The sequence below is a fragment of the Larus michahellis genome, chromosome 2, assembly GCF_964199755.1.
Source record: "Larus michahellis chromosome 2, bLarMic1.1, whole genome shotgun sequence".
Classification (NCBI taxonomy): domain Eukaryota; kingdom Metazoa; phylum Chordata; class Aves; order Charadriiformes; family Laridae; genus Larus; species Larus michahellis.
Genome location: NC_133897.1, coordinates 53,258,295 through 53,284,450, shown reverse-complemented (window position 1 = coordinate 53,284,450; position 26,156 = coordinate 53,258,295). Strand labels below are relative to the sequence as shown.

The following is a 26,156-nucleotide window of genomic DNA, read 5'->3' as shown; positions in this document are numbered from 1 at the left end:
AAAGAGTGCTTGCTCTAAGCAGAGATGTAAATCAGTTGGGGAAAACATTAATACTAACAGTAGGAAAGAAATGGATGGAAGCAAAATGCCCAGTGAATAACTATTTTTGATGCAAGGCTCTGTAGAGATTGCCAAACTGACCTTGTAATAATGGGGGCTGTGCCTTTTTTTCCTGGTGTCACAGCAGTTTTCTTAACACACTGCTCTTATTCTTCTCATACTGCACATCAGCACAGTCCCATCCATCTTTGCTGCCATGTATCTGCCAGCAGTGCACAATTAAAAAAAAACAGAACTAAAACCCACAAAAAAGCCCCAACTCGCTTGCTAACACCTCTGGAAATGAGTAAATTTTTATCATGGGAATGGAGAGAAGACCTAGTTATCTTACATGCTTAAGCAGCTTCCCTTGATTAATAACACTCAAAACTGTGATTTCCCTGTTCCCTTTCATTTTTTGTTCTTCTTTTGTTTTAGCACGTTTTTTTCCTCTCCGGTGGCTGAAGCTAATGTGCAGGTAGGGAGATTCAGCTCCTGGCAAACTGATATAGTTCACTGGTTGGTTTGTTGTTTTTTTGGTGGTGGTTTTTTTTTTTTAATTGGTGAACAAGAAACTATTTCTTATCGCTTTTGGGTCTCGTGTTTCATAGGATGATTTTCTATTTGCTTTCCATATTAAGGGCTAGGTTTTGATAAACTGCTTTTCACCTCATGTAGTCCCCGGTAACGGGTGAGCAAGGCTGTACTCACGGTACGCGTCGCAGAAATCGATCCCTGAGTTTCATGTTTCATGAGGAAAGAATCGGCCCAGGGATTAAACAAAAAAAATGAAAATAAGAGGGGTTCCCAGGAAGCCACTGACTCCTGGTTGCCCGGTTCCTTATATCTAGTCCAAAGGAGCACACAGCTTAGGTCTGCTGTATCTGTTGCACAGACCATGGCCGTGTGGAGCCATGGCCATAATGAGTCAAAACGGATACGTGTCCTCTGGGACAGTAGCTCACTTTGGGTAAGGCTTGGATCCCTCTGTGTCGGTCACTGCTTGAAGCAGTAGCTGTAGTGATACACTTAGAGTGGGATTTCTAAAATATGTGACGCCGCATTGCTCTAATGATCTCAATACCTTCCCTAAGCCTACACCTGTGTTCCCGGAGAGCTGTATTTCTGGTGGCAGAAGTGGCAGCAAAATGAAACGTGTCTTCTTCCTTTGGAAATAATGAGTTGGGGAAAAAAATTTGGAAAAGCACCTGAGTATTTAGAGCAGACAATATAATAATAAGTAAGTGATTCAGACATGGGGTGGCTATGATTTTAGCACAGCTAACCAAGTTGAGCAGACTGTTTTATGGCAATGTAGTGCGAGTGTTTGAACCCAACCACTCATCTCTCGTAAAAGCAGCTTGATGAAAAAGATAGCCTCACAGTCATGAGGCCTTCTTTTTATTCTTCTTAATATCACATCAGTTCCCTTAGCGTGCCATTATTGCTGTTAATGATTATACTGCCTACTTGTATGCAGACTAAAACACTCCCTTGGAAAGGCTTCAGGAATAAATTGCAAAGATTTGTGACCATCTTTGACAACTTCTTGAGCCTTAATTTCTGTATTATGTTTAAAAATAACAATAAAAAAAATTCCTTAAGGGTACAAAAAGATGTAGTCAGGAAATGTCTTCTGCAAAATGAGTTTGTCCCGTGAAATACAAGGAAAAAGCTCAGCTTGTGAATGGAAACATGAGAAATTAAGAACCCACAAAACTTCTCTTACGTGGAGGCTGGCAAATATGGGTGCTTTCTTCCTTTGAGAAAGGGCAGAATAGATTTCCACCAAGCATCTGTGAAGACAACTTGTCATTAAATGGCAAACTAGCTGAAAGTTGTTACGTATCCCATTTTGACAATATGTGGCTGAGCATCCCATAATTCTTCCATAGTGGCCCCAGCACTTAAAATGTGTTAGGAGAGTGATTGCATTAGCTCTTTCAGTTGTTGTTGTTTCGCTGCTCTGCACCAAGGTTTCCGTGTCTTCCTTTTGAAGATCTATAAAAAGACATTGTTTATATAAATAATCACTTTTGTTTAGGATGCAGGTAGGAGAACATGCCAGCGAATGATCTGCATTGTTATCCCAGGAACACTATGATTAAAGGCGAGCAGAGAACTGGTTTTATGGGCTACAATCTGGTTTTTTAATCACATATTCAAAAATAAAGAAAGTAATTTCCTCTTAGGTATTACAAAGAATTAAGCAGTTGGGTGACTGTGGTGAGCTGTAATTCATCTGGGAGAGCAGTGTAGAAACTCACCGCTAAATTTTTCCAAAATAAGTACTCAAAAAGGAAAGCAAATAACTTGGGAGTGCAAACTTAGGCTCCCACCGCTCCCCAACTCGTCCTGATTAAAAAAAAAAAAACCTGATTTGATTCAAACAGGTTTGTATATGGAAACAAATCGTTACACACTTTTGATAACTGAGATAACGTTAAGCTTATCAGCATAATTATTTCCCGCACATTCATGAAGTACAATGGGTGAGTAACACAGCGGCGGCAGGAGAGAGGCATGTGTCCAGCTGGATTCACATCCATGGGCCAGTTCAAACAGGGCCAAGCTCATGAAGGAGCTCAGATACCTGACGCGGGAAGCGATGCCTTCCGTTTGAAAAATTTTCCAATCCTGCCAAGCATCGTGGAGCTGCTGCCTAACCCCAGGGGTGCCTAAATGATGGAAATTTGCTGTCAGGCTCCTCAGCTAAGCAGAGCGGTGCCTCTCTACAGAGCCAGAATTACCCCCATTGGAAGAAAGCAGAGCTTGGACAACTGAGTTTCTAGCCTATGTATAGCTGGGCTTGAAAAATGAGCCTTCCTCATCCTGTCTCCTCTGAGGAGCTCAGTCCCCGAGGTTTCCTTTTTTAAGTATTAAGCTTAGAAGTGGTCTTTGCAGCAAAGCTGGGAACTGGGGTCGTCACGTGGCTCCCGGGCAGCGAGGCTGCAGTATGGTAAATGTTTGCTCTCCAGGCCATAATGTGGTGCCTGGAGTGCTTATCTGGGAGCTGAGTGAGAATCTGATCCTCAGAGGAAGGAAATCCTTCCTCTCTGGGTGCCTGAATTACTGGGACGCTCTTTAAGAAGCAGAAGCAGTACATTTTCTGGGGAAAAAATGAGTTCTGCTTGAGTTGATGAAAAAGCCGTAGGTGTCTTCAAATGGACCAGGACTTGGGACCCCAATGTGCATGCACGTTATCCCAACAAATGAGCTCTGTATGTCCATAGCGTGCAAAGGCATGTAGAGGTGATGACTGCGCCTATAGATGCTGTATTATTTCTGAAGAAAGTCACTGGTTGAGGATTTGGGAGTGCTGTAGGGCTCCGCCTTGATTTCGCTGCTCACAACCTTATAGAGCTCTTTGAAGGATGCGTTAGGTAATGTTTGTGAAGAACATGGAGGGTGCCAAGGATTTATTCCGTCATCGATCTGGATGTTTTGGTTTAGCTCTGGGAACAACAAACCCATAGGTAAAGGATGGGAAGGTATTGCCCCAGGTGTCAATGACCCAGTGCAAACAGTACACGCTAGCATGGCAGAAGGAGCAGATAAGCTTTCCAGGAGTAATTCTGTAGCTGCTGAACTTCCAGTAGATTGGTTCCTTATCTTTTGGGGTTTTTTTTCATACTAGAATTCTTCTCCTAACCTTTATAATTTTTTTATTATTTCTTCAGCTCTAACTTCATTATAGAATTACGTACAATTATGTACAAGAGTGAGAAGTAGAAAACTTTTTCCAACACAAATGTATAGATATGGCTGAGACTGAAACTGGTTCCCTGGTGGGGGGTTGTTCTCCTTTGAAAACACTCATAATTATCTGTCTGTCAGACCGCCATCCACCTGCCAAGTTTTATTTGCCTTTATGTATTATCAATACTTGAACAACACAAGCAGCAAATATTATGCAATCTTTAGTGAAGACTTCTTAGAAAGGACTAGTTGAATGGGCGTGTGAAAAATGTTATATCTCAACGTAGGGCCACCCTGACTTTCCGTTGTGTTGTCTATATGGTTCCTCTGAATAGAGTTTGCGAGTGCATCCTCCACGCCAGTGGGTGCATCTGTTTCTTGTGTGTGTATTTTTTGGCTACTTCTGCAAAAGGGAAAGGGATGCGCTTGAGGGAAAGGCAAACAAGCGATGAGACCACACTGTTGTCAGTGGGAAATGCCATCCAACGTTGAGTCTCTTCCCTGCTGTTAACCTTTGGTTATAGGAGAATCCAGATGTGACTGAAAGGCCTGATGCTCCCCTGTGTCCCCTTCCTTAGTCGCCCCTGCCTGTGGGAGGTGGATGCAGTGTTGTTGAGCTGCAGAAGTGCGTTGAGCATCCTGGCCCCTCTTGATGTGCCTTGCTCTGCCACGTGTGGCTGCACCAGGACAACAGCCCTGAAGCCTTTGGCTTTTCCTTACCCCTAACTCAGTAGCCAGTTCACTAGAATACAACACCCACAAATCTCTCCACCCTCTGACTCAGTCTCTTCCTCCTCACAAACGCTATCTTACAAAACACTCTTTTTCTTCTGGAGCACCGGTGTCAAATCAGGATACTTTACTAAAAAACAAAAGTGTTGATTTCAAGTTCTCAGAAATACTTATAACTTTTCTGCCCCCGGCTTTCTAGGTCAGGCTTCATTACGGTCTACCAACTGTGGCTGTGTCTTGTATGTGGTAGATTGAATTAGAAGTACAGGTATTCGAGTCTACTTTTTCAATTGGAAATAAAAGTACATGCCACTTGGGTGAAAAAGGAAAAGAAAGGATAACGCGCATTTAATTCCAGGAATGTCATTTTTAACTTATACAATACCCATTGATGGAGCAGGGAAGGCATATATATATATATATATAAAAAAATATATATATATATAAAGACTGAGTCAAAAAGAGCAGTGCCAGATGTTCTCATGAAGCCACTGTCAATTTTCTTGTATCTTCTATCAGAAATATATTAGATCATGTTTCAGGATGGGAGTTTTATTGGAGAGGGGGCTTCTCCTCAAGTGCCACTGCACAATTTACAAGGTGTATCTTAGAGCTCTTCTGTTTACCCTTTCCTGAAGCACCAAGTTCATCACTGGGAGATGCTCTGTAGCACAGAACAGTCCTTAACTTGCTGTTTTCCAGCCCATGACCTGCAGATTCCTCCAGTCCATGAAATACTACTGAGAGGTCCCTCAAAAGTAACAGGAAAGTGAGTGCACTACCAGAGGATTACATTTTTTCATGCACTATTCCAGATTTCTACTTCAAGATTTATCCAGGATCTACAATTTGAAAAAAGGGGGTGATTTTTCACCTAATAATATAGTTTAGCATATTTTTTTGCTGACCAGGGTGTCCTTTTCAACTACTGCCAGCTCCCACACTCAAACTCCCAGTCTCTTTCACCCCGACAATATAAAATCTTTACTAATAAGACACCTCAACATAGCTGAAATGATAAGGAATTGATAGAAGTTTCGTATGCATCTCCAGTACTCATTAAAGCTGCTTCTAGTAATAGTAGTATAGTTTAGCATATTTTTTGCTGACCAGGGTCTCCTTTTCAACTACTGCCAGCTCCCACACTCAAACTCCCAATCTCTTTCACCCCGACAATGTAAAATCTTTACTAATAAGACACCTCAACATAGCTGAAATGATAAGGAATTGATAGAAGTTTCGTATGCATCTCCAGTACTCATTAAAGCTGCTTCGTCTAGTGCCTGTTAAAAATAAAGGAACTGTGTGTATGTGACATTCAGAAACGGAATATTTATTCCCTAGTTCTCATCTCTTCTCTTGGTTAAGAGGAACTAAAATCACCTTTGCTTTGATGAAGTAAGTTGTTGTTTACCTTTACTGCAGTGCTTTTTTGGCCTGAAAGCTTCTGTGGTAATTAACCAAAAGAGACCGCTAATTGCTTTGAGTGCCTTTCTAAAGTTCAGGCAATGATTACTGAGAGGTACCGTGCCATAACAACAGGCTCACCCTGGAAGCTCCTCCTCCTCAGTTCCTTCTTTCCTTGTCCTCCTTACAGCCTCTGCTCTGACTCCAGATCTGAAATGAAAGTGTCCTCCAAAGTGGAATCACTGGCTAATAACAAATGTGTAACTTATTAAGCCCTAAGACATTGTTTTCCTGGATCACATTTGGTTTCCTCAGGGTTTAGGAGTAGCGCACCCTCTTTTCAAGCAAAAGATGCTCACCCCAAGGGTGGTCGCTGGCTCAGTGTTGGTACCAGAGATGGTATTACAGGAGTAACGCTTAACAGGCAAAGATGTTCAGCATGGAGTGGTGTTGTCATCTGGAAGAGATGACACTGCTGTGCCTGCTTTGGGACTGGCTGCACAAGTAGCACACAAAAGAACACAAAGATTAACCAGGGCATCCAGAAGAAGCGGTTCTTCTCACAAAGGTGAGATCCCTGAGCTCGTGGGCTCCTGCAGGGTGCTCGCTGGCAGCTCTCCTAGTGTGCAGAGTTACTGCAATGGAAGAGATTTAGCTTAATGCACAAATCAGATGCTCTCGCTGGCAGTGCCTGGAGTGTCTTGGGGAAGCAGATAGGTGTGTTAGGGAGGCTGTGACTCCCTTATGGTCTCTAGCACATGCCAGCCCAGTATATGTTCCTCTCCCTGTTCCCAGTTTAGTCCAAGACCCGTTTCCTTCCCCTCTCCAGTCCCTCCTCAAATGTGCATTTCCCCAGCTTCTTCCAACTGCCCTTCGTTCTTTTCCAGTGTCAGTCATAAGCTCGTTCCCGAACCTGTCTCTGCTTCTGGTGGGGCTGGGAGCAGCAGGCACCGGCTCCTTATCAGGGTGGACAAAGAGCAATTACATCTTTGGATCCTCCCTTCTTGGGAAAATGACGTGTTGCTGATGAGGAAAGGCAACAGGGCTTGTCCCAGTTCCTGGGGTGGTGGCCCTTGTTGGCGTTTTGCAGGCTAAATGGGGGCAACAGACATGTTCCTGGCACAAGGGGGTTGACCTCTCAAGAGCACAGGCTGCTCTTTGCCTAGAGCATGCCTGGAGCCTGGTGCTCCGTGTTCCTGCTCCCTGGCAGCTCTGCCTATCCCACGAAAACCAGCACCCAGCCGCAAGAGAGGCCGTGGCGGCGTAGGTGTGATACAGGGCATCCTCGTAAATAATCCCTGGTGCTGGTGGTCTTATGGTCTGTGTCTGAGTTTTGACTCAGGGTGTGTAGGATTTAATGAAGAAGCTGATTGAATTTCAGGAAGCTTGCAGCCTGAAAGGCTCCAGAGAAAAACAAAACTAGAACTTCTTTTTGGGAAAAAACCACAACATGTTGTTCCGGTTGACTGAGATTTTAATTTTGATTTTTCTTTACCACTTGAAGAACTGCTCCTCAAAGGGATTGGCGTAGCTCTAGCTTAGTTTTGCAAAGGAGGAAAGGCATTTTTTTCATTCCCAATGTGGACTAGGAGCTTGTCTGTATATTTTTACTGAACGAGGGAAAGCGTAATGTTGTTTGATGTTGGGTTTTGTGGGCAGAACAACATGATTTGAGAAATGCCCTTCTCACTTCAGCAAATAAACATGACCTAAGCAAGTATGCTGTCACAGCTTCAAAATCTGTGTGCCTGTAAGCCCTGGAAAATGGGCGCAGATTAAAGTCAGCTGCTGTAGGCCAAGTTCTCCATTGGTGCAACCGTACCCAGAACAGGCTGCTGGCTTTTTTTCTGAACAAACCGTGTAATCTTATTTGTCATCTTTTTGTTTGAGCAAAGTTCAATCAAGGCCTTAAAAAAAAAAAAAAATCAATTTGGAAGAAACAAAATATTCAAACTAGTCGACTGCAGATGCTCTTTTTAATAAAGTGATGGTTTCTGTAGGATTTATTCAGCCCTGTCATATCCTTTGTGCTGGCTGGACTTTCTAGGCAGCTGCAACCCAGAGATAACTTAACTCTTTTGTCGGGATACAGCTGAACTCCTAATTTCAACAATCTTTTTTTGCCGATTTAAGTTATTTAAAGGTTAGAAAACCCGTTCACCGAATTCACGCTGTTTAAAGTCATCGTAATGACATCAGGAATGAATAATTCCTGCTGCCGTGATTTATTGTGTTTATTAGGGTAGCACCTGGCAATCAGTTGAGAGCAGAGCTCTGTTCCCAGGCCATGCGAACGCCCTGCGTGCCTCCTCGCTTAATACATCAGCCCAGCCCTAGCGCTGCCTGAAGGTATATAACAGAGAATAACACGGAACGTTAATGCCACATCTTGAATAAGGAACCCCAGCCAATCTCTGCATTTCAGAAAACTGTTTTGAAAGGTGTGCCAAGCATTTTTGCTTGGGGTGTGCAACCAAAATGACTCTCAGCCTTCCGAGGCAAAAAAGGGTTGCTGGGTTGCCTGTATCTGAGAATTCAGCGCTTACAGCTTCAGCCTCCAGGATGCTGAACTTGCAGTTAGTTGAAAGAGCAGGGTTTGATTTTTATTTTTGAAACAAAAGATAAAGTAAACATGGGAATAGCTGTCCCATCATTTTGCTGATACCCACGTAGGAAACACTTATATCGGTGCAGTTTATCACTGCAGCTCTTTGAACTGTGTTTGGCACGTCCCATGGCGGAGTCACTGTGTACAGGAGGTTATTGTTTGCCTTGAAAATCCTTCTTTGTTAAATTGCTGCTTGATTTGGAGGGACATTCTGGATACAGTTCCATATTGTCTGCATTGAGGGGTTTCAGATTCCAGGTTTTCCGGGCCATGGAGTGGTTTTCTTTTTAATTTTTTTTTATGTCAGTCTCAAGATGTTACCCAGTGGACTTGGGGGCTTTCCAGGGCATCCACAGTTATAGTATCCCCAATCTGTTGGGTATTCGAACGCAGCCGCTATAGCTCTGACTGTGTGCCATGGACACGTAAAGATGTCCACGTGCTGTGGCTGTACAGCAGTGTCCAGGAAGAAAAACACCTCTGGGGAGCATCAAAAGATCTGCTGGATCTGTGTGGAAGTGTGCAGATGATCCCTTTGTGGACAGGGAGTTTCAACGATCCAGAAAGCATCTGTCTTAATATACCATGTAGTGGTATACAGTGTGTACGGTGGTATTACAGCATCTATGGTGTATGCGCGGCTGCAAAATGCCGGGTGAATATGTGGCAGCTGTTCTTTTAACAACATTTCCGAAAAGGCCAGAAACTTTAGACAGAGTTCCCACAGCAGTTTATGGGGTTTGCCTCTGCTACGCATTTCATGGTTGCAGTTTATTACTTGCCCATTGAAATGCAGACATTGAAACATACCCAACAGAACTAAGGATCTCCTTCCTCCAATCTATCGTCTCTCCCGCAGCATGCCCTTGGGCATGATAACTTTTTCAGGGTTCCTTAGCCTAAATGCTCAGCTTCTTTGCCATCAAGGTATGGGCTCGTCACTCGGCTCTCTGCTCATGCCGAGCCCAAAATGGGGTGAGGAGAAAGGTCCTCCTCTCATCTCAGTGCTACCAGGGGCCTGGCAGGCTTAAAATCAGACTCTTAACCCCAAAACGGCAGCTATTGAGCTTGGCCTACACCCTTCCTCTTGTGTTGTGCTGACAGCCTTGGTGTTGGAGAGGAGGCAGCCACGCCACAGGGGCTTCCTGGCCCATGAAGCCCCTCAAGGGGTGGGATACGGTGCAGTCAGCATGTTTGGAGGCGGCACAGAGGAAACCCACTTGCAGTCACACAAGTAGCGTTGGAGGGGAAAAAAAAAAGAATCTGAGGGAGAAACGTTGTACTCGCAGCATTTGCACTGAGCTATTTTAATATTTATTTCCCTCCAAGTGATGTCCAGGCAGGGGTGTCAGCCTGGGATGTGGCCCAGACCACCTCCTTTGCGAGCCTTCAGGGAGGGCGGAGAGCACAGCCCGTGCCCCATGGCGTGTCTTAGCAATGCCTCACTACATGCTTTATTTTGCACGTTTTTTTTGTTTTAAACCCTACAAAACTGATCTTTTCTTCTCCCCCCACCCCCACTTTCCTCTCTCTCTAGTTTTGTACGGAGCTGAACCAGCCGACGCTGCCAAACATCCGCAAGTGGAAGGGCCCTAGAGGATGTTGGAAGGGTGTTGTTTCCGAAAAACCCTCGGGCCAGCTACACAAGGTACATTAATCCCTAAGTCTGAACTTTGGCTTTGCTTTTTTTTTTTTTTCTTCCCCCCCTCTAACCAAGGACATATTTTGAATGTTTAAGGCAAAACATTTTGCAAATCTTTTTTGGCAAAGTTTGCATCTCTTGTTTTTTAAGCTGACTGTTCCTACAGCTTTCAATTTGACTGTGCGCTTGATTTTGTGGAAGAATTGTTTTCCTCAGCCTGTGGCACACTTGTAAGGAGGAGCGGGTGTGTGTTTGGGGGAGGTACGGTGCATAAAAACAGTACAGAAACATAGAAGAAAGGCTACACATGAGGACAAGGAGAGTCCTTGGTTTTGCCCCTGGCAGGCTGCAGTACTTCTGATTTTTTTTCTGCACAGGTATTTAAAATATGCTGCAGACTCCATTGGAAATCAGCACCGTGCTGCACTCTGCTTTTCCCTGCAGCATCTGCTGCCGTGGGAATATATATATGTGCTGCGGTGGGGTTCTAATTTATAAGGTGGTGACAGCTGCACCTGCTGCCTTTGACAGTATTCAAGGTATAGCTGCGTTGGGCTGGACACCATTAACAATGCCCCAAAGCAGTAGTTTCTCCCAAGGGAAATCTCTTTTTTCCCTTTAAGGGCGCTAATGAGATTTCAGAGCAAGGTCCTCCTTGGGCTCGAGCCTGTTGTTGCCGAATGGCATCGTTCTCATGATGCAGTTATTGCAGCGTGGGTGGTGTTGTGGGGTAGAAGCAGAAACCGAGACCTGTCACGTAATGAATGGTGCCTGGCAGTACATCGGGCTGTCTTTCATCTACTCTGAGCGCTGTCGCTGTTAAAGACATGGCTGCAGTTGTATCCCATAATCATGCTGCTCAGAATCCACGTTTCCTCAATCTGGCTTTTCCAAATCAGGTTGCATCACCGTTCACTGGTTTTGGACTGGTGTTTTGGGAGATGCACCTCCTTTTATTGCCCTTCTGAGTAAAATCTGAGAAAGAAAGAAAGAAAAAAAAAAACCCACAAAGCAAAACACACCACCTGAGCAGCACGACGACTGGACTCTAGCTGGCACTAGAAAGACACAGAGGGTCTGAATGTGTCCAAGGTTTAACACAATTCACGCTTAATTCCAGTCCCCTTCAGGACATTTTTATTCCTGGCTGGAATTTTCCTTTGGGATCTCTTGTTAGGCCAGATCATTAAAACGCTGAATTTAAAAAGTTGTGCAAAGTTGTTGAAGTTGTTCCCTCTGCTTTTTCTTTTTTTTCCCCCAAGATTTATTGATAATTGTCTCAGAGTTTCTATGTTAAACCCAGAATCTTTAGTCAGTTCTTTTTGGAGCTGTATTTCCAAAGATAACAATGAAAGTTTGACTATGGGCTGAGTAAACAAAAATCATCATCTGCCTTGTTTTACTGGTAGGGATGTAAGGATGAATGCTTCCCAAAATTGCGGGAGAAGTCTGTGGCCAAGCTAAGAATAGAAATGTTATCTACTAACTCTTCCTTTTAGCCACTTTAACAGAAATCTGGCTGTGCTGGAGAACCCTCCACTAAGCCAAAAAGTCTCTTCTACCCCTTGGGTTAGTTAGTGGGTACATCGGGTTTGAACATCGTGTACACAAGCACAATACAGTGAAGTAACGTAGTGTAAGCCTGAGCGTATAACATCTTCAGCACAAGCCGATCTCAGGACGCTCTATAGGGCTAAATAGTGCAAAACGGTGGATGGTGCATCAGGCTCGTGCTTCCACACGTCCCAGGCATTTGGCCTTCAACCAAGCAACGACTTTTGTCCACCAGGCTGATGTACAGTCTGGCGCCAGGGAGTAGCGGGCAGCTGTTGACAGCTGCTTTATTCTTCCACATCTTTTCCTATAGCAGTTTTCAGACTTTAGACTTCGGACGGGTGGAATAATTTTGTCAGTGCTTTAAAGGTGAGTTATCTAAAGAATCTACCAAAGGATTTTAGCCAACCTTAATACGTTCTTTCAAGGCTCATAGAAAGTCAGCAGAGCAGATAACACTGTTTATTGCAGCCGAAATGGAGAAAACTCTTCCTTGAGATGGATTTAACTACAATTCGCTAAGGGAAGCAGGTTTGAATGATACCAAGGAAAATGGTGTCTGGGTGATGGGAGTGGAGACTGACAGGCTTTGAATTAGATGTCGCTGCTGGTGCAACCGGGGCAGGCAGCTTTCTGAAAATGCCAATTCCATGTCCAGAAGTAATCAAAAAAAAAAGCCCCCATGCAGCATGATAGAAACAGAGCTGAAAGGAGCGGAGAGCTGAGCGTGAAATATTTGAGCTGGAAAAGAGACAGAGAAGATTGACAGGGCTGAGAGGTCTAGACCAGATTTCGCGCCAAGAGACTGAAGGAGGCCGCGTATTTTTAGCTTGCGGGCGACAGAAGTCTGTGAGGTGGCGTACGCCTTGGGGAGAAGGAAGAACTGCACGCAGCATCGTCTAATGCAAGCCCCAGCAGTCACCCAGTGAGACCACGAGGCACTGAGCTCAGGGTTAGACAAATAACCCTATGGGTAATAAACTACCGCGTTATTGACCATGCTCAGAAGAATCCGATGCCTTGCTGAGACTGGGAGGAAACGAGGGACCGTATCAGCCCAAACACGAAGACGGGAGGCGGCATCTTTATGTTTCAGCCCTGCAGCAGTCCTGAGTGCGCTCCACCTGTATAAGATAAAACAGGCTATTAAATCCTTGGCTGGACCAAGCAGTGCCAAAGTTCCCGGCCGGCGTCACAGGCGCCAGGGGCTGCGAGCAGCAGAGCAATACGTGTTTCAGCTAAGCGTGCTCAGTTTTCAGTGGGGCTGCCCAGGGAGCGTTCCTCCCTGGTGGGACTTTTGGCCGGGGTGAGATAAAGAAGTGTTCCTACCTGTTTCTTTATCCCTTACGGATAGCCTAGGATGCTGTTTCTCCTTTACGCTTGTGCACAGTGGGTTGGGCTCCCTGCCCTCAGCAGGCGCCAAGCCCCAAATATAAACCTGCATCATCTTTTACTGCCTCTGCATCTTTTGGGAGTGACGTACACCACTGCCAATACTAACAGTGGTACTGGAGCTTGCGGGTGAAAGGTTCACCTAGGGAGCTAGATTTGGGCAGAATGTTTTGGTTTTACCTTTTTACTACTAGCTTTTCTCTTTTTTGTTTGTTTTTTTTTTGTTTGGTTGGTTTTTTTTGTTTGTTTTTTTTTTTTAAATCCAGGGAGTTGAGTATTCTGGCTTCCTCTGGGATACAACAGCTGGCATTGAACTGAAAGATGCTTCATCTCAGGAGAGTGCACAGACTAATGGCAATGGGAGGCACTCATATCCTCACCCGTATCTTGCACATTTCAAGGTAACCACCATTATGTGAACCAACCCTTGCAGAATTGAGCTTTTATTAAGAAATTTGGGGTAAGAAACCGGAAAGACACACAGTCTTCTAACAGATAAAAATTTTGCAGGAAGCTCAAACCCATCTCGTCACTTCTGCGCTGTCTTGTGGCTTGATTGTAGGTCAAGGCCATGAACCATACCCACGTAGGGCCTTTATGGGCATGGCAGATCACCAGAATTAGTCCTTTCTTCAGCTCCTGTGGGAGCAAACCCTGCCGCAAGGCAGCATTCGGGTTGGTGGATCTTCAGTAGCATCCACAGCTACTGAGAGCGTGACAGAAGTCACCAGTCACCTTATTCTGCTTTTGCCAAATTAACACAGCAAAACTGAGGTGCGTAGCCAGCAGCAGCCAGACACAGGGCTGTGATTCTTGTCAGTGCCACAAATGGTGAGTGGAGAAGTGTAAGTGTAGACAGAGTCGATATATATATACATATATATATATAAAAGGCACAGTGCTCCTGAGAGACTCGGGCTAATCTGTCTTATGTTGCTGGCATACTGCAGAGTTTCCATTTTAAAGCTTTTTCACTAGGCTTAACCCATCTAAAAGAACATGATGCATTTTGGAAAGTGTTCTCGTACGTATGCTTGAGTGAACATCCAAGTGGAGAGAGCCCATCTCCACACTATGAGATGTGATGGAAGGGTCCAGTTTGGGGAACTTAACATCTCTGGTAATGCTTTGAGAGAAGCATGAATAAAATAATTATCAATACATTATTATTAATTATATTAATATTATATTAAAATAATTAATAATTAACATAGGTCAATATTAGGAGTAAGTATTACTTGTGCCAAGTGAGTCCCAGAAGGTAAGAAGATTGCAGGGAGCCAACAGCTCCTTTCAAGGTACATTAAGTTTCTTGGTTACTCTCTGTTACGGGCCAAGGCTAATCACAAGGGGGTAGTAATTAGCCCATGTAATGACCACGGTGTTATTTGTAGCTTATTAACAGTTGGTTGTGCATAAACTGATTTTCATAAGCAGCCAGCTTCATTCTGCAACCATGGCTTGCTTATGCAAACCAGTTTCCCCAGAACTGAAAGAGTATCAGGTTATTGCAAACAGAGCTGCAAAACACCTTCCCTCTCTTCCTCCGAAAAACAAGACCAACCAAAACACACCAGGCACACAGCAGAGTAAGTCCTAGGCACCCAGATTTACTATCAAAAGTACTGGGAACAGGCACCTGGGTTTGCTTTGTGACTTTCCGTGCCCTGTCTGCACAGCATTGATTTCTCCTCCTTCCTCCCCCAGGTTGGGATGAATGATTTAACGCTGGTTAACCTTCATCTGGTCTTGTCGCCCTCGGCCGGAGAGAATACCGGGAAGAACCACGACAGCCACAAACTGGCAGCCTTTGCGCAAACTTTGCAGGAGACTCTGAAAGGTAGGGCATTTGGGTTTGGATTTTTTTTTCCTGACAGCTATCACATGCACGCTGGTCATCTTATCTAATCAAAAGGAATTTGAAAAGAAAATAAAATCTGTCTCAACGCAGGTTTCAGAAATATCCTCATCAGCTCTACATTGTCTTTACTGGTATTTGTATTTGAATGATGTGTAGCCTGGCAAACGGGCTTTCCCCCAGCCCCTTGACTTATTGTCTCTCCCAATTAACACGAACAGCACAGGGCATCCTACTGGCTTTGACACTGTTTTTTCAAATGAAGCTCCTTCTGATTTTACCCAATGTCAGAGCAAGTTCAGACCTCCCCCCCAAAAAAGACACCAGAGTTAAGACCCTATTTTAAAGTGTTTTGTGGAAATGACGCCTACTTGATATCAGAACAAAGCTTAATGGATTTTTTTCGAAATAAATTTCAAAATAATTTACTTTTGGATAATTGGAAGCACTTTGGAAAACCCATTGCAAATCTGGAGATGCCTGTTCATGAGAAAAGAGACTAAATCCTGCTTTGGATCTGGATGTAATACGCAGGATAATTGTGTTGGTTTCAAATACGTTGCTCTGGTTTTACATCAGAATGAGAGACACCAGAATTTAGATCCAAACTTGAGCTGTGTGATAGCCATATGAATTTCTTTACCTCATTTCTGAGAACGTGCGTCTTACTCTGAAGCTCGCAAATGGAACTCGATTTCCTATGAAGCAGAGCAGCACGTTTCAGATTCAAAATGTTGCTGATCTTTTCATAGGAATAGAAAAATCTACCCCTTCATTTACTGCTTAACAAAGATGCAAAAGGGTTACAAAGTTAAGGTTATTTGCGTGATGATTTTCAGCTTGGCCCAGTTTAGCAAGGTTGGTCACTTGGAAGCATTAATATCCCTCTTGTATAACGCAAGAGATGTTTGCAGGTTTTATGCGTGTTCTATTGTTTTTCCTTTTGAGCTGCAAGAAGTCAGTCAGAGCTATTTTTAAGTGCTACTGATCTAAGTATTTGTCCACGTACCTTGAAACTGGAAAGGATGAAGGTAAACAAAAGGATCGTTTGTTTAATCCCCGAAGGCTGAACTGAGACACAGATAAATGTGTAGCTCTTCTGAAGTCAATGGGGTTGCATTTCCGCTGCATCTAAATTTAGACTGTCCACATTAGGGCTCCTCTTTATTTCATGGTTTTATTTTCATATGGTAGGCGTGTTACTGGAGCATGTTTTTTCTTGGCTTAGTCTTTCACAAAAGGAGAGATTCAGATTCCTCTGAACTTGCGGGATGCAGGTCTTGTTTTGTAAACAAATGGTAGTGCACACGTGTTACTTTGAAGTACTGAATTACCCTGCCGAAATCAATGTCATGCGTAAAATTACTGCCGTCCTTCAATTTCTTCCGAATCAATCCATAAAGTATGGGTAATAAGAACTGATTTGTCTGTGGGTACTGCAGTAAATTGTAGTTTCTGCTCCCATTTTGCTAACGGACGCCTACTCTTTTATCTTTCATTCTTACGAAGAGGCACATGAGCGTCTGAAGAAATTTGGTTACCACCCACAGCCTCTTGTAATGCAGAGCAGTAGTGTCCTCATATTTCTCCCATCAGACCAGTGGGTCCTGGTTCCTTTCTTCCCTCTTTCTTCCCCTTCAGCAGTACCAGAGAGGTGTGGTGGCTGTTTGCTGCTCATAGCTAACACCTTGCAGCAGCCCTTCTGCCTTCTCTCAAATACTCCTCCTCCTGTTCATCTTCAGCGTGGCGACCATGGGTGGCACACAGACAGTATTCTGGCTGTGTTGGTAGTGCATGGACCCAGGGAGCAGGGTCTTGGCTTAGTCATCTTCTCCCATCTGGCTTAGCCGTATTCCGTGGTTTACTTGTGCATTGGGCACTAAGCTCAGAAGACCTTTAAGAAGCAGTAGGGAGTCTCATGGCAGATGATGTACCATCACATCCTTCTCATCATCTGCTTCTCACTCTGTCCAGGAAGTCTGGGGGCTTAAGGGTCTGTTTAATTCATGAGGGGACTCGTTGGGGGCATGGGGAAGTCAGGCAGAGTGTCCTACAGGTGTCTCTTTGGATTGCCATGAAGCAAAGGAAGATTTTTCTGGTTCCTGCGGGGGAGCAGATTTCAACCTTGCAGACTTTCTGCAGGCACTGGAAGTCCCTCAGCTGGTAGCATTGGCACACGGGGCTTAGCTGCTGTGGCACAGGGCTGAGTTAAGGCAGCGTTTTGCTTTGCTTTGCTGGCCGGGAGCCACCCGCAGAAACTGCTGAAAGTCGCTGGTGCTTCGGTGAATTTGCAGGTGCGTTTGCACACAGACCGGACTTTCTCCTCACCTGAAGAGTTCCCTGTTGAGGAGGGCAGGGCCACTTTGAGCCTGGTGGGTCTGAATGCGTGTGGGAACACCCCAGAGAGGTAATGGGAGACATGCCTGTCTGCTGTGGGCCGTATGCCACCGACTGCCACCAGGCAGAGGCTCTGGGTCCTCATGGGACAGTATAATCTGTGAGAGGGACCTTCGCAGCAAAGGCTGGCTTGGTGCGGGAGTGCTTGCTAATGCCTCCTGTGGGAAGACCAGACTGCATCAGCTGAGGAGCCCCTGGCTCTGGCAGCCTCTGCTGCCCAGTCTGGAGGAGGAACGAGCCCTGCCAGACTGAAACTCTCGTCTCATCCAAAAGAGGAAAATCACGTCATAGCGTTGATGTGATTTTCACATCCAGTAGCATTGTCTCAATTTTCTTTTTCCCCCCATCTGATTGTAACTGTGGACATCGCGACCCCGGTTTTTGATCGTTACGGGCAAGGGCATGCATTCTTCTGGACTTTTTGCAAAGTTTGGCTAAGAGGCATTGAGGCTGACCCGGGAGACCTCTGGGAGCTGCAGCTGCTGCATGGTGGCTCTGCTCCCTGCCTCTGCTGAAGGACCCAGGGACATCCAGGAGGATCCAGGCAGGTTTGCTCCCTTCCCTCCCGCTCCTTGATGTCTGTCGGGGTCTCGGGAGGCAGACAAGACATGAAACTGCTGTGCTGCTGTGCCTGGCGTTGCTGTTGCGGGAGCTGGCAGAGGCAGGAGAAGGGCTGAGAGTGAGCCAGGACAAAGGGAAATGAAGTCGGTGGTTATCTAGAAAATCGGTGTTGCCTGCTTTTCCTGATTAGCGCAGGACTGCCCGGCCTTTTCCCCAGTGATTCGTGGTCATGGGGAGCCCCAGAAGCTCCTGTGAGAGGGGACCAGAAGCAATCTTTTCCCTCCCCGATGGCAAACTGTGTTTCAGCTTCTTTGACATGCTCCAGCCTATTTCGTCTGTCAACTTTATGCTGCGTTATGGTTTTATGCTTAGTTATTCTGCATGCAAAAGTTTAAATGGGTGAAGAATACAGTGATTTCCTCCCTGGCGTGCCGCAGGCTGACTTCTTACCTCCTGCGGAGCACACGTCCAGGTGCTGGGTCTGCTATTTCTAAACTGTTCAGAATGGAGCAGTCAGTTAAAATTTTCACCTCTGAGTATAGTTTTTTCATATATTTTTCAAGTAAGGGAAATAGGTTTGAGGATTTGCTAAAAGAAGTGAGAGTATTTTAAGAATGGAATGGAATGGAATGGAATGGAATGGAATGGAATGGAATGGAATAAATAGGACAGATTAGATTAGATTAGATTTTGTGTGGGATCGAGATACTGCTGTTAAGATCCCGTCATTTTTAAACCCCACCCCCCACAGATGTGCTCCAGAGGTTTCTGTAATGACCTTTCCCCACTTACATGGCGGAGCTGAAAGCATGGAAGGAGCTGAGCGCTGCCTGGGCCATTAAGCAAGCATTAGTCCTGAAGGACTGAGATGGCACGGTCGCATTTCAGGCTTCCTGGTCCTGCCAAGCAAGAGATCTTGGGTTTTTGTGATGAGATGCGTGCAAAACTGCCAGCTCCCAGCAAGCACTATTGACCTATTAGTCAAGAAGTGATTTTTCTTTTGGGTTCTGATGGAGTTTAAAACAGCTCAGGTTCAGATTTGGGTTTTTTGTTTCTTTTAAATATGGGAAGGCCCCTGTCATGAAGACTTTATAGAGTAATATTTAAACCTCATGTCATTTCCGATATGATTTGCGAGTTGCAAAGGGTAGAGAAACCACAAAAAGTTTCACTGTCTTTGCATCGCCCCTCTGCATCGTAGCAAGGAGCATGTTTTCAAGTATTTATTTTTGTAAGTCCTACGCTATCAGTCTCTCCTGTCCTTCCCCAGTTCATCTTTCATGGAGTGCAAGACAGGAGTGGAACAAATCTTATTCTTGAACTTGCACTCCCTCTCCTGGCTAGCTACTTCTACAGCAACAGCACAAAACGAGGAGGTTTATCCGTGAGCAGTAGGTATGGTACAGCAATCTGTCCGTCCAACCCATCTCCTCCCACATTTCAATCCCAGGAAGGAAAAAGCTTACAGACTCTCATAGTTCTCTTCTCTGAAGTCAGCTTTGGGATAACTTTTGGTGCATTTGTGCCTCCCTTTTAGCATCTTCCTCCTTCTCCAGTACCAAGCTCTTAACACAGCAACATCTCTGGTCAGCTGCAAGCGTTCTTGAGTTTGTCTTATCAGACTTTTCTGCCAGTGGTTTCAGATGGGTGCCGGGGCATGTGCATTGTCCTCTTTCCCCAGTGCACAGGACAGGTTGAAGCCAATATGTGTTTCTTGCATAAAAAGAAAAAAATAAGCTTACAGAGTCACAGATTTCTAAAAACCTCTAAGACCAGAACTGCTTGTCTTTGTCACTATCAATGAATAGCCAACAAAAGACACCAATATAAATGAGATGATGCTTAAAACCAAGCATGAAATGTGTACTGGCTGCTTTTTATTGTCATGAAGTTAATAGCCATGAGTAAATAGCCAGTGAAAAAGACTTTAAACAGCATTTCTTTCAGTTCAGAGTGAAGTCAGCTTTTCTGCTCAGTATTTGTGTTTTTCCTCCTCCACCATTTATCCTCTCTCCCTCTTGCACTTAACCGATACGTGCCCATTCCTCCCATTCATTTCTATTTTTCCTGTTTTCTAGGAGAAAAAGATGTCATCATCCTCGGAGATTTTAACCAGGCCCCTGACAGCAGTGACCATGACATCCTGAGGAAGGAGAAGTTCCATCACCTGGTCCCTTCCAGCACCTTCACCAACATCAGCACAAAGAACCCACAAGGGTCCAAGTCGCTGGATAACATCTGGATCAGTCGGAGCTTGAAAAAGGTTTTCACAGGTGAAGTTGCTTTTTAGTGAGGTCACGTAACCTTTAGTTAGGTTAGTGTTGTGTGTCAAATTTTGGGCCATATCACTTACCTTATTCTCCGTGATCCTTTTTTTTCCTGCAGGCCACTGGGCTGTTGTGCGAGAAGGTCTTACAAACCCATGGATCCCCGATAACTGGTCCTGGGGTGGGGTGGCTTCGGACCACTGCCCTGTGCTCGCTGAATTTTACCTGGAAAAGGACTGGAGCAGGAAGGAGGTGACACGGAATGGGAACGGGGTGACAGTCGAACGCAACGACTCCCACGCTAAGCATGAACGATGACGTGAACTTGAGGGTGCCTCTTCTGCCCCCCAGGGTGCAGCCAAAGGCTCTGCTCGCTCGTGGCTCAAGCGGCAGAGCAGGACTGTCTCCCCTTTTCCTTCCTTCCCGCTCTCCTCCCCATGCCTAGAAAGCATCAGCACTTGATTTTGGTGGCCCTGGCTTTGTGCCCCTCCTCGGACAGTTGTGCGGTGTCTGAGGGGGCTCATGGCAGTGAAGCAATTTGCAACTTTTTCTGGGGACACAGAGGACATTTCCATGCCTGGAGATTTGGATGAGAATTGTACAGAAAATAAAGTGTACTTTTAATACTGTACAGGATCTTTGCTAAAATGGAGCCGAGGAGGGCTTTGCTGTGAGGGTGAGGGGGGAGTGATGGCTATTTTCCTTTGCCTCCTTGTAAATTGAGGGAATAAGAGAGGCCCCAAAAAGAGAGACACTGTGGAAATTCTTGGCAGGTTGCAAATGCTGTTCAGAACTTGCAAAAGCTGCTGGAGCTGGTCCCTACGTGACCCGAAGTGAGGCCTGAGTGGTCCCTCCAGCTCAGCCTGGAGAGACTTCATTCCTCCACAGCCCCGTGGGGATGTGGGCGCCTCTCTTCCTTCCCTTCCTCTCTCCTTATGCACCTGGATGCTCCTGGCAGGGTGCATTTTGCCCCAGAAGGGCTTTCTGAAGCTTGGCTTTGGCTTGTTTCACGTGCAGCGTTCATTGTTGGTTTTTTCCTACATGTTGGCCTTCAGGAGCTCAAAACCACCGACTTGTCCCTCTGGTCCACTTCTCCAGTGCCCTTAGCTTTGCTCTCTGTTGGGAATCTGGCAGGAACAGCCCTTGTCCTCTGGCCTTGCAACTGGCATCAAAGAGGAGATGTAGCCCTGAGCCTTTGTGTAGGAGTCGGTGTTCTGAGCAGGACTCTGCGTCGGGGATAGATAGGTAATACATGAGTGGGAGGTCTATAGACGAGCCCATGTTCACATGGTCACTGCAAAGGCTGATGCACGTGTTGCACCAGCCTCTGCCCATCGATCTTTTAGGGGTTTTGAGTTTCTCCCCCTGGAAGACCAGGCAGTTATGCATCACTTTCCTGAGCTTCATTGCTGCATAAGCCTGGTCCAGGCACCGCAACAGGGAGCCCGAATACAGTGTATGGTCATGGTGCACGTGGCAGGGACGGGGTCTGCTTCTAAGGAGGTTTGTTTCTGTGCACGTCCTGGGCGGGGAGGACTTCAGTCAGCAAGCTGCCATCACAGTGCCGGGGATGGAGCATTAAATTTGCCACCTATGTAACATTTTTCAAGTAGCAATTAATAAATGGTGACCTAAAAGGGAAACATATAAGGACTAGAAAAAGCAACGCAGCATCTGCAAAAGAAATAGGCTGAGTGTGAAAGGAGCTGAGCTGCCCACTAGCCCAGCGCTTTCTGCTCCAGGCTGCAGATGACCACACATTTTGCTGCTAAGGAGGAAAGAAAGCGCTCTGGCATGACTCATTGGGCTATAAAGGGAAAACTACTCCTGACAGTAGTGCCACACTGATGGAGATGTTGTAACTGAGGGGTTTAGAGCAAAACAGTATCATATTCCTGTAGCATTTTCATCACTTTAATTTTCTGAAATATCGTCTCATTTCAGGTAGCAACAACTGAATAAATTCACATGGAAACTCACACAGTTGAATATTTCAAGCAGCTTTTCTGACTATATGCAAAACTAAACCCGGAGGAAGGTGGAATAGTCTGAGTGTGACTCTCGGACTGAGGGAGATTTCATTGACATTTCAAGAGGTTAAGTGAATGACTGAGAGTTCAGAGCGTCAGACCAAAAATATACCTTTACTTGCTCAGCATTTCCTGTTAAAAATGGGAGGTGCAGGCATTTGTCCCTGCTCATTATAGAAACTAGCGGGAGAGCTCGGCTACAGCTTTCATTCTAGATCCTTGGTGCTGCTTTTTCCTTTTCCACCAAGCATGATTTTGCTGCCCCCCATTAATTTGAGTGGCACCAGATCCCCCAAGCAGTTCTCCCTGGACCACTGCAAAATATAGGTGAGGATGCAATAGAGTTGCCTTAGTCAAATGACTATCACATGAGGTGCGCGGCAGTAAATTCCCAAGCACACACTCACTCTCTTGTACCAACTAGTGTTTGGTAGTGTGACGTAAATTAATTTGGAGGCTGAAATGACATTATAGCTCTAGAAATAAAACTTCAAAGGGCCAGATCCCATTTGGTCTGCTGCAGGTGTAAATAAATCCAGAGCCACCAAAGCCTAGAGAAGGACCTGAATTCTCCTGTATGGGTGGTGATCTGCAAGCAGCAGTGCTAGCGGTCGCTGGAAGGTCCCTTCCTTTGGCTGATGAGTTGCTGATTAGCACAGGCTGCCGGCAAGGGAAACGAGCTGAGCCACTCTAGTAACCCGTGTGTGAGCTGTAGGAAAGGTTAATGAGGCTGGTCTGTAGACCAGAGGTTGCTCAGCCCAGCCTGGTGGGAGGAAGTGGGGAGCTGTGGAAAGGTGATTATTTGGTGAATACAAAGATGCCTTGAAATAAGGTAGGTCCTACAGGGTCAGAGAGAGGAGGACAGAGGAGTTTGGTACCTACGGGTCTCCACTTGCTTGCATGGAGCATCAGTACAAGGTATGTGCCTGGGTTACTTCATGTTGGGAGGCAGCAGTGCCTGACCATCTTGATGGTTTCACTGGTTTTAAAAAGCTTGCTTTGGTTTTTGCGTGCGACGTCCTGGGAGGATGATGAAGTAGTTGTGAGCCGGATGGATTTTGGGAGTTCCTGAGAGCATTCGTCATGTTATGGTGGTTCAGAAGCTGAAGTAGCGGCCGACTTCCTCCTGTGCCTGTGGGAGCAAACCTTAAAAGCAATTTTATTTTGAGATGCTTACAGTAGAAGCTAGGCTAGCCCAGCTTTCTGTAGTTGTATTGCCCTGGCAGCGCCAAGGTAGGCAGCAACGATGGAGGCAGCACAGAAACGGTGAGCCTTTCTTGCAAAAGGCCTGATGCAGGCTCTACACCTTGCATGTTTTGAGCTCCCCTCAGGAGCCCAAATTTTGTGAGGCTGGGTCCTGCTTCATAAGTAGCGTCACCAATGGCTACAGACTGATTTGGTCCAGGTTTATCTTTTCCTAAGTATGGTCACGTCTGGAAGGCAGTTCAGCTCACCTGGGCACAGCAAAGGGTGGTGGAGCTCTTCCCTGCCCACTGCACGTGGAGCCTGGCGGCTTCCTGACAACCAAGCGCTGCCTCTTACCTCCTCCGGACACATGCCAGCCTCAGACTTCTCCTGGCCAGGTGACATAGGGACAGCTGATGTGCAGCCCATGGTCCCTGCGTGGTGAGACCCCACAGCGGTCTGCAGGGGAGCTCTGTCCTCCTCCTGGCAGCTTCTGAGAGGAGAGGTGGCTCCTGCTGGGGCACGGAAGAGTTTTTAAGTTCAGTTTCTACCTTTTAGCAGCTGCTGGAATAAAAGCTTAAAGCAGGGCCCCGCTCGTGGAGGCTGAGGGCGGCACGTCTGGTGTTAGGCCTCTCCTCTTTGTTCCCCATGGCGAAGGCTTTTAAAATATCCACAGCCAAATTATTCTCCTTTCCTATTTTCTCTGACCTGTTTCCTTCAGGGCAAAGCCTCTGCTTTGTCCCGTGGGCTTGTTAGGAGGATTTATTTGGCAAATTGTCCATTTGGTCACTTGGCTTTGCAGTGTTGTTGCACCAAGCAGTGCTGCAAACGGCCTTAAAAAAAAAAAAAAAAAAAAAAGAAGGAGCTGCGATACAGGAGGAGTATTTTGTCTTTTGGAGAGCTGCTAAAATCCTCTGATGATCAAACACAACTAAATAACTGTCCTGGAAATAAACTTCCAAGAATCGGGTCATGGCAGCAGCGGGTTGAATGACTCCTGGTGCAGCAGGAGTGGAAGCTGGATCACACGAGGTAACCTGCCTTGGTCTTGGCATTCTTGAGCCCTCATGGGAATTGGTGCTCAGCATTCCTAGAAAAGGTCAGAAAAGGATCAGCCCAGGGGACTTCAAGGTTTTCCTAGACATCTAAATGCCTTCATTGCAGAATTAGTTGATTTTTGGTTTTAAAACTGGTGTCTTGAAGGAGCTTGCTGGGCACGGGCAGGAGCTGGACACGATGGGAAGCAGAGCTCTCGGGGCAGCAGCTGCTGTTCCCTTCAGGTCGTGAATTCAAGCACTCAGGAATGGGGTGGAAATATCTCATATTTAGGTTATGAGCTTTTCCTTGGCTGCAGGAAGCAAGGCAAAGCCATGCAGGCATTTCCCGGCCTTTGACTTCCCAGATTTCACACTTTCACACAGATTTTCTAGATGGGAAAAACTCCTCAGGAGGATTGTGTTCATTTGTTTTCCCGAAGCAAAACGCAAAGTTCTCCCCCGTGCAAGGAGTCACGTTGACTCTGAAGCCGCGCTCTCATGGGAAACAGCCCGCAGCAGCTTTTTTTGTCCTCAGAAGAGATGCAGCAGCGACTACTTTGTGAATCCACCACTCTCAGGGCGAGACTGAGCCGCCTTGCCAGCAGGCTGCACGGCTCTTGCTGTGACCACTCAGCAGTTCTGGGCTGTGTCCCACAGAGCAGGAGGTGACCGCAATTTCCGACAGAGCCCTCAGCTCCTTACCGTAGCCTGTGATGCTGCTCAGCTCCTCTGCTCACCCATGTGGGGTTGGGTTGGGTGTCCTCCCCCACTTTAAACACTTTGGGAGATAATAAGGTTTAACCGCTTACAGCTTTGGAGCCACTGAGAACATATATTGTACGAGGGAATGGCAGGTACCCTCACGGACGTGTTGCTACAAATCTTTTGCTGTTCCCAGCAACGTGTTGGCTGCTGCTGGTTACTGCTTTGGTTATAAGCAAAGTCAGGAGGTTGTGGTTGGGTGCCTCTTACGAGAGGCCACAAGTATATAGCATGGTATACAATATAAAGACACATGCACATTCAATTGGACCCTTTTCTCATCAGGTTATAACGAAAAATGAGATTATTTTGTTCGTTTTTTAGGTTTTTAAGCCTTAAGTTATTTTTACCTTCATATCTGGAAGTAAAAAAACATCTCCTGCATGAAATCAAAGTCGCTAAAAGGACTTAGTCCAGAGTACCCGCAGGTTACGTGTGCACTTAGGAAATGTGTGGCTGGATAACCTTTTGACCCATCCTTCTGGCCATCTCGTAACCCTGCATGCTGAGATGTTCCCAGCCTGAGGGACGCCCAAAGGTGTCTCTTTATCAGCTTGTATGAATGCACAGACCTTGTATAAAAAGCAAACGGAATGTGCACAGACCTGAATTGCAATATCGCTCGAACTTTGTGTGAAGCGGTAACACAAGGAGCACCAGCACTGAGCTATCAGAGCACTTTGCCACCACTTTTTAGGGAGTGACCTTCAAGGAAGCTCTTCCTTTTCCAGACCATCCCTTCAGACCTCCTTCATCCCTTGGCACGCTGGTAGACAAGAGGGGTTGTCTTGCATCTGGGTGGTTACTTTACATCCCACTTCTCATATTGTTTGACGTGATCAGCCCACTCCCACAAAGATCACTCACAGTATGTGCCTGGCTGGCCATCTCGGTACTCTTGCGGACTCTTGTTTGGGAGGACCTTAACCTGATTCTATCAACTGAAGGACTATTACTCATTTTACTAGTAATTTTGTGGTCGTGAT

The 26,156-nt window shown here is 45.8% G+C and overlaps 1 protein-coding gene across 1 annotated transcript in view; it reads left to right on the top strand.

The window, feature by feature from the left end:
• Positions 1-20,787, top strand: part of EEPD1 (endonuclease/exonuclease/phosphatase family domain containing 1) — a 65,813-nt gene extending 45,026 nt beyond the window's left edge. Inside the window, exons 3-7 of the mRNA XM_074575446.1 lie at positions 10,023-10,133; positions 13,340-13,474; positions 14,781-14,913; positions 19,968-20,162; positions 20,275-20,787. Coding sequence (XP_074431547.1) covers positions 10,023-10,133; positions 13,340-13,474; positions 14,781-14,913; positions 19,968-20,162; positions 20,275-20,474 — 774 coding nt within the window. The 3' untranslated portion in view covers positions 20,475-20,787. The remainder of the gene's footprint in view (positions 1-10,022; positions 10,134-13,339; positions 13,475-14,780; positions 14,914-19,967; positions 20,163-20,274) is intronic.
• The last annotated feature ends 5,369 nt before the right edge of the window (positions 20,788-26,156 follow it).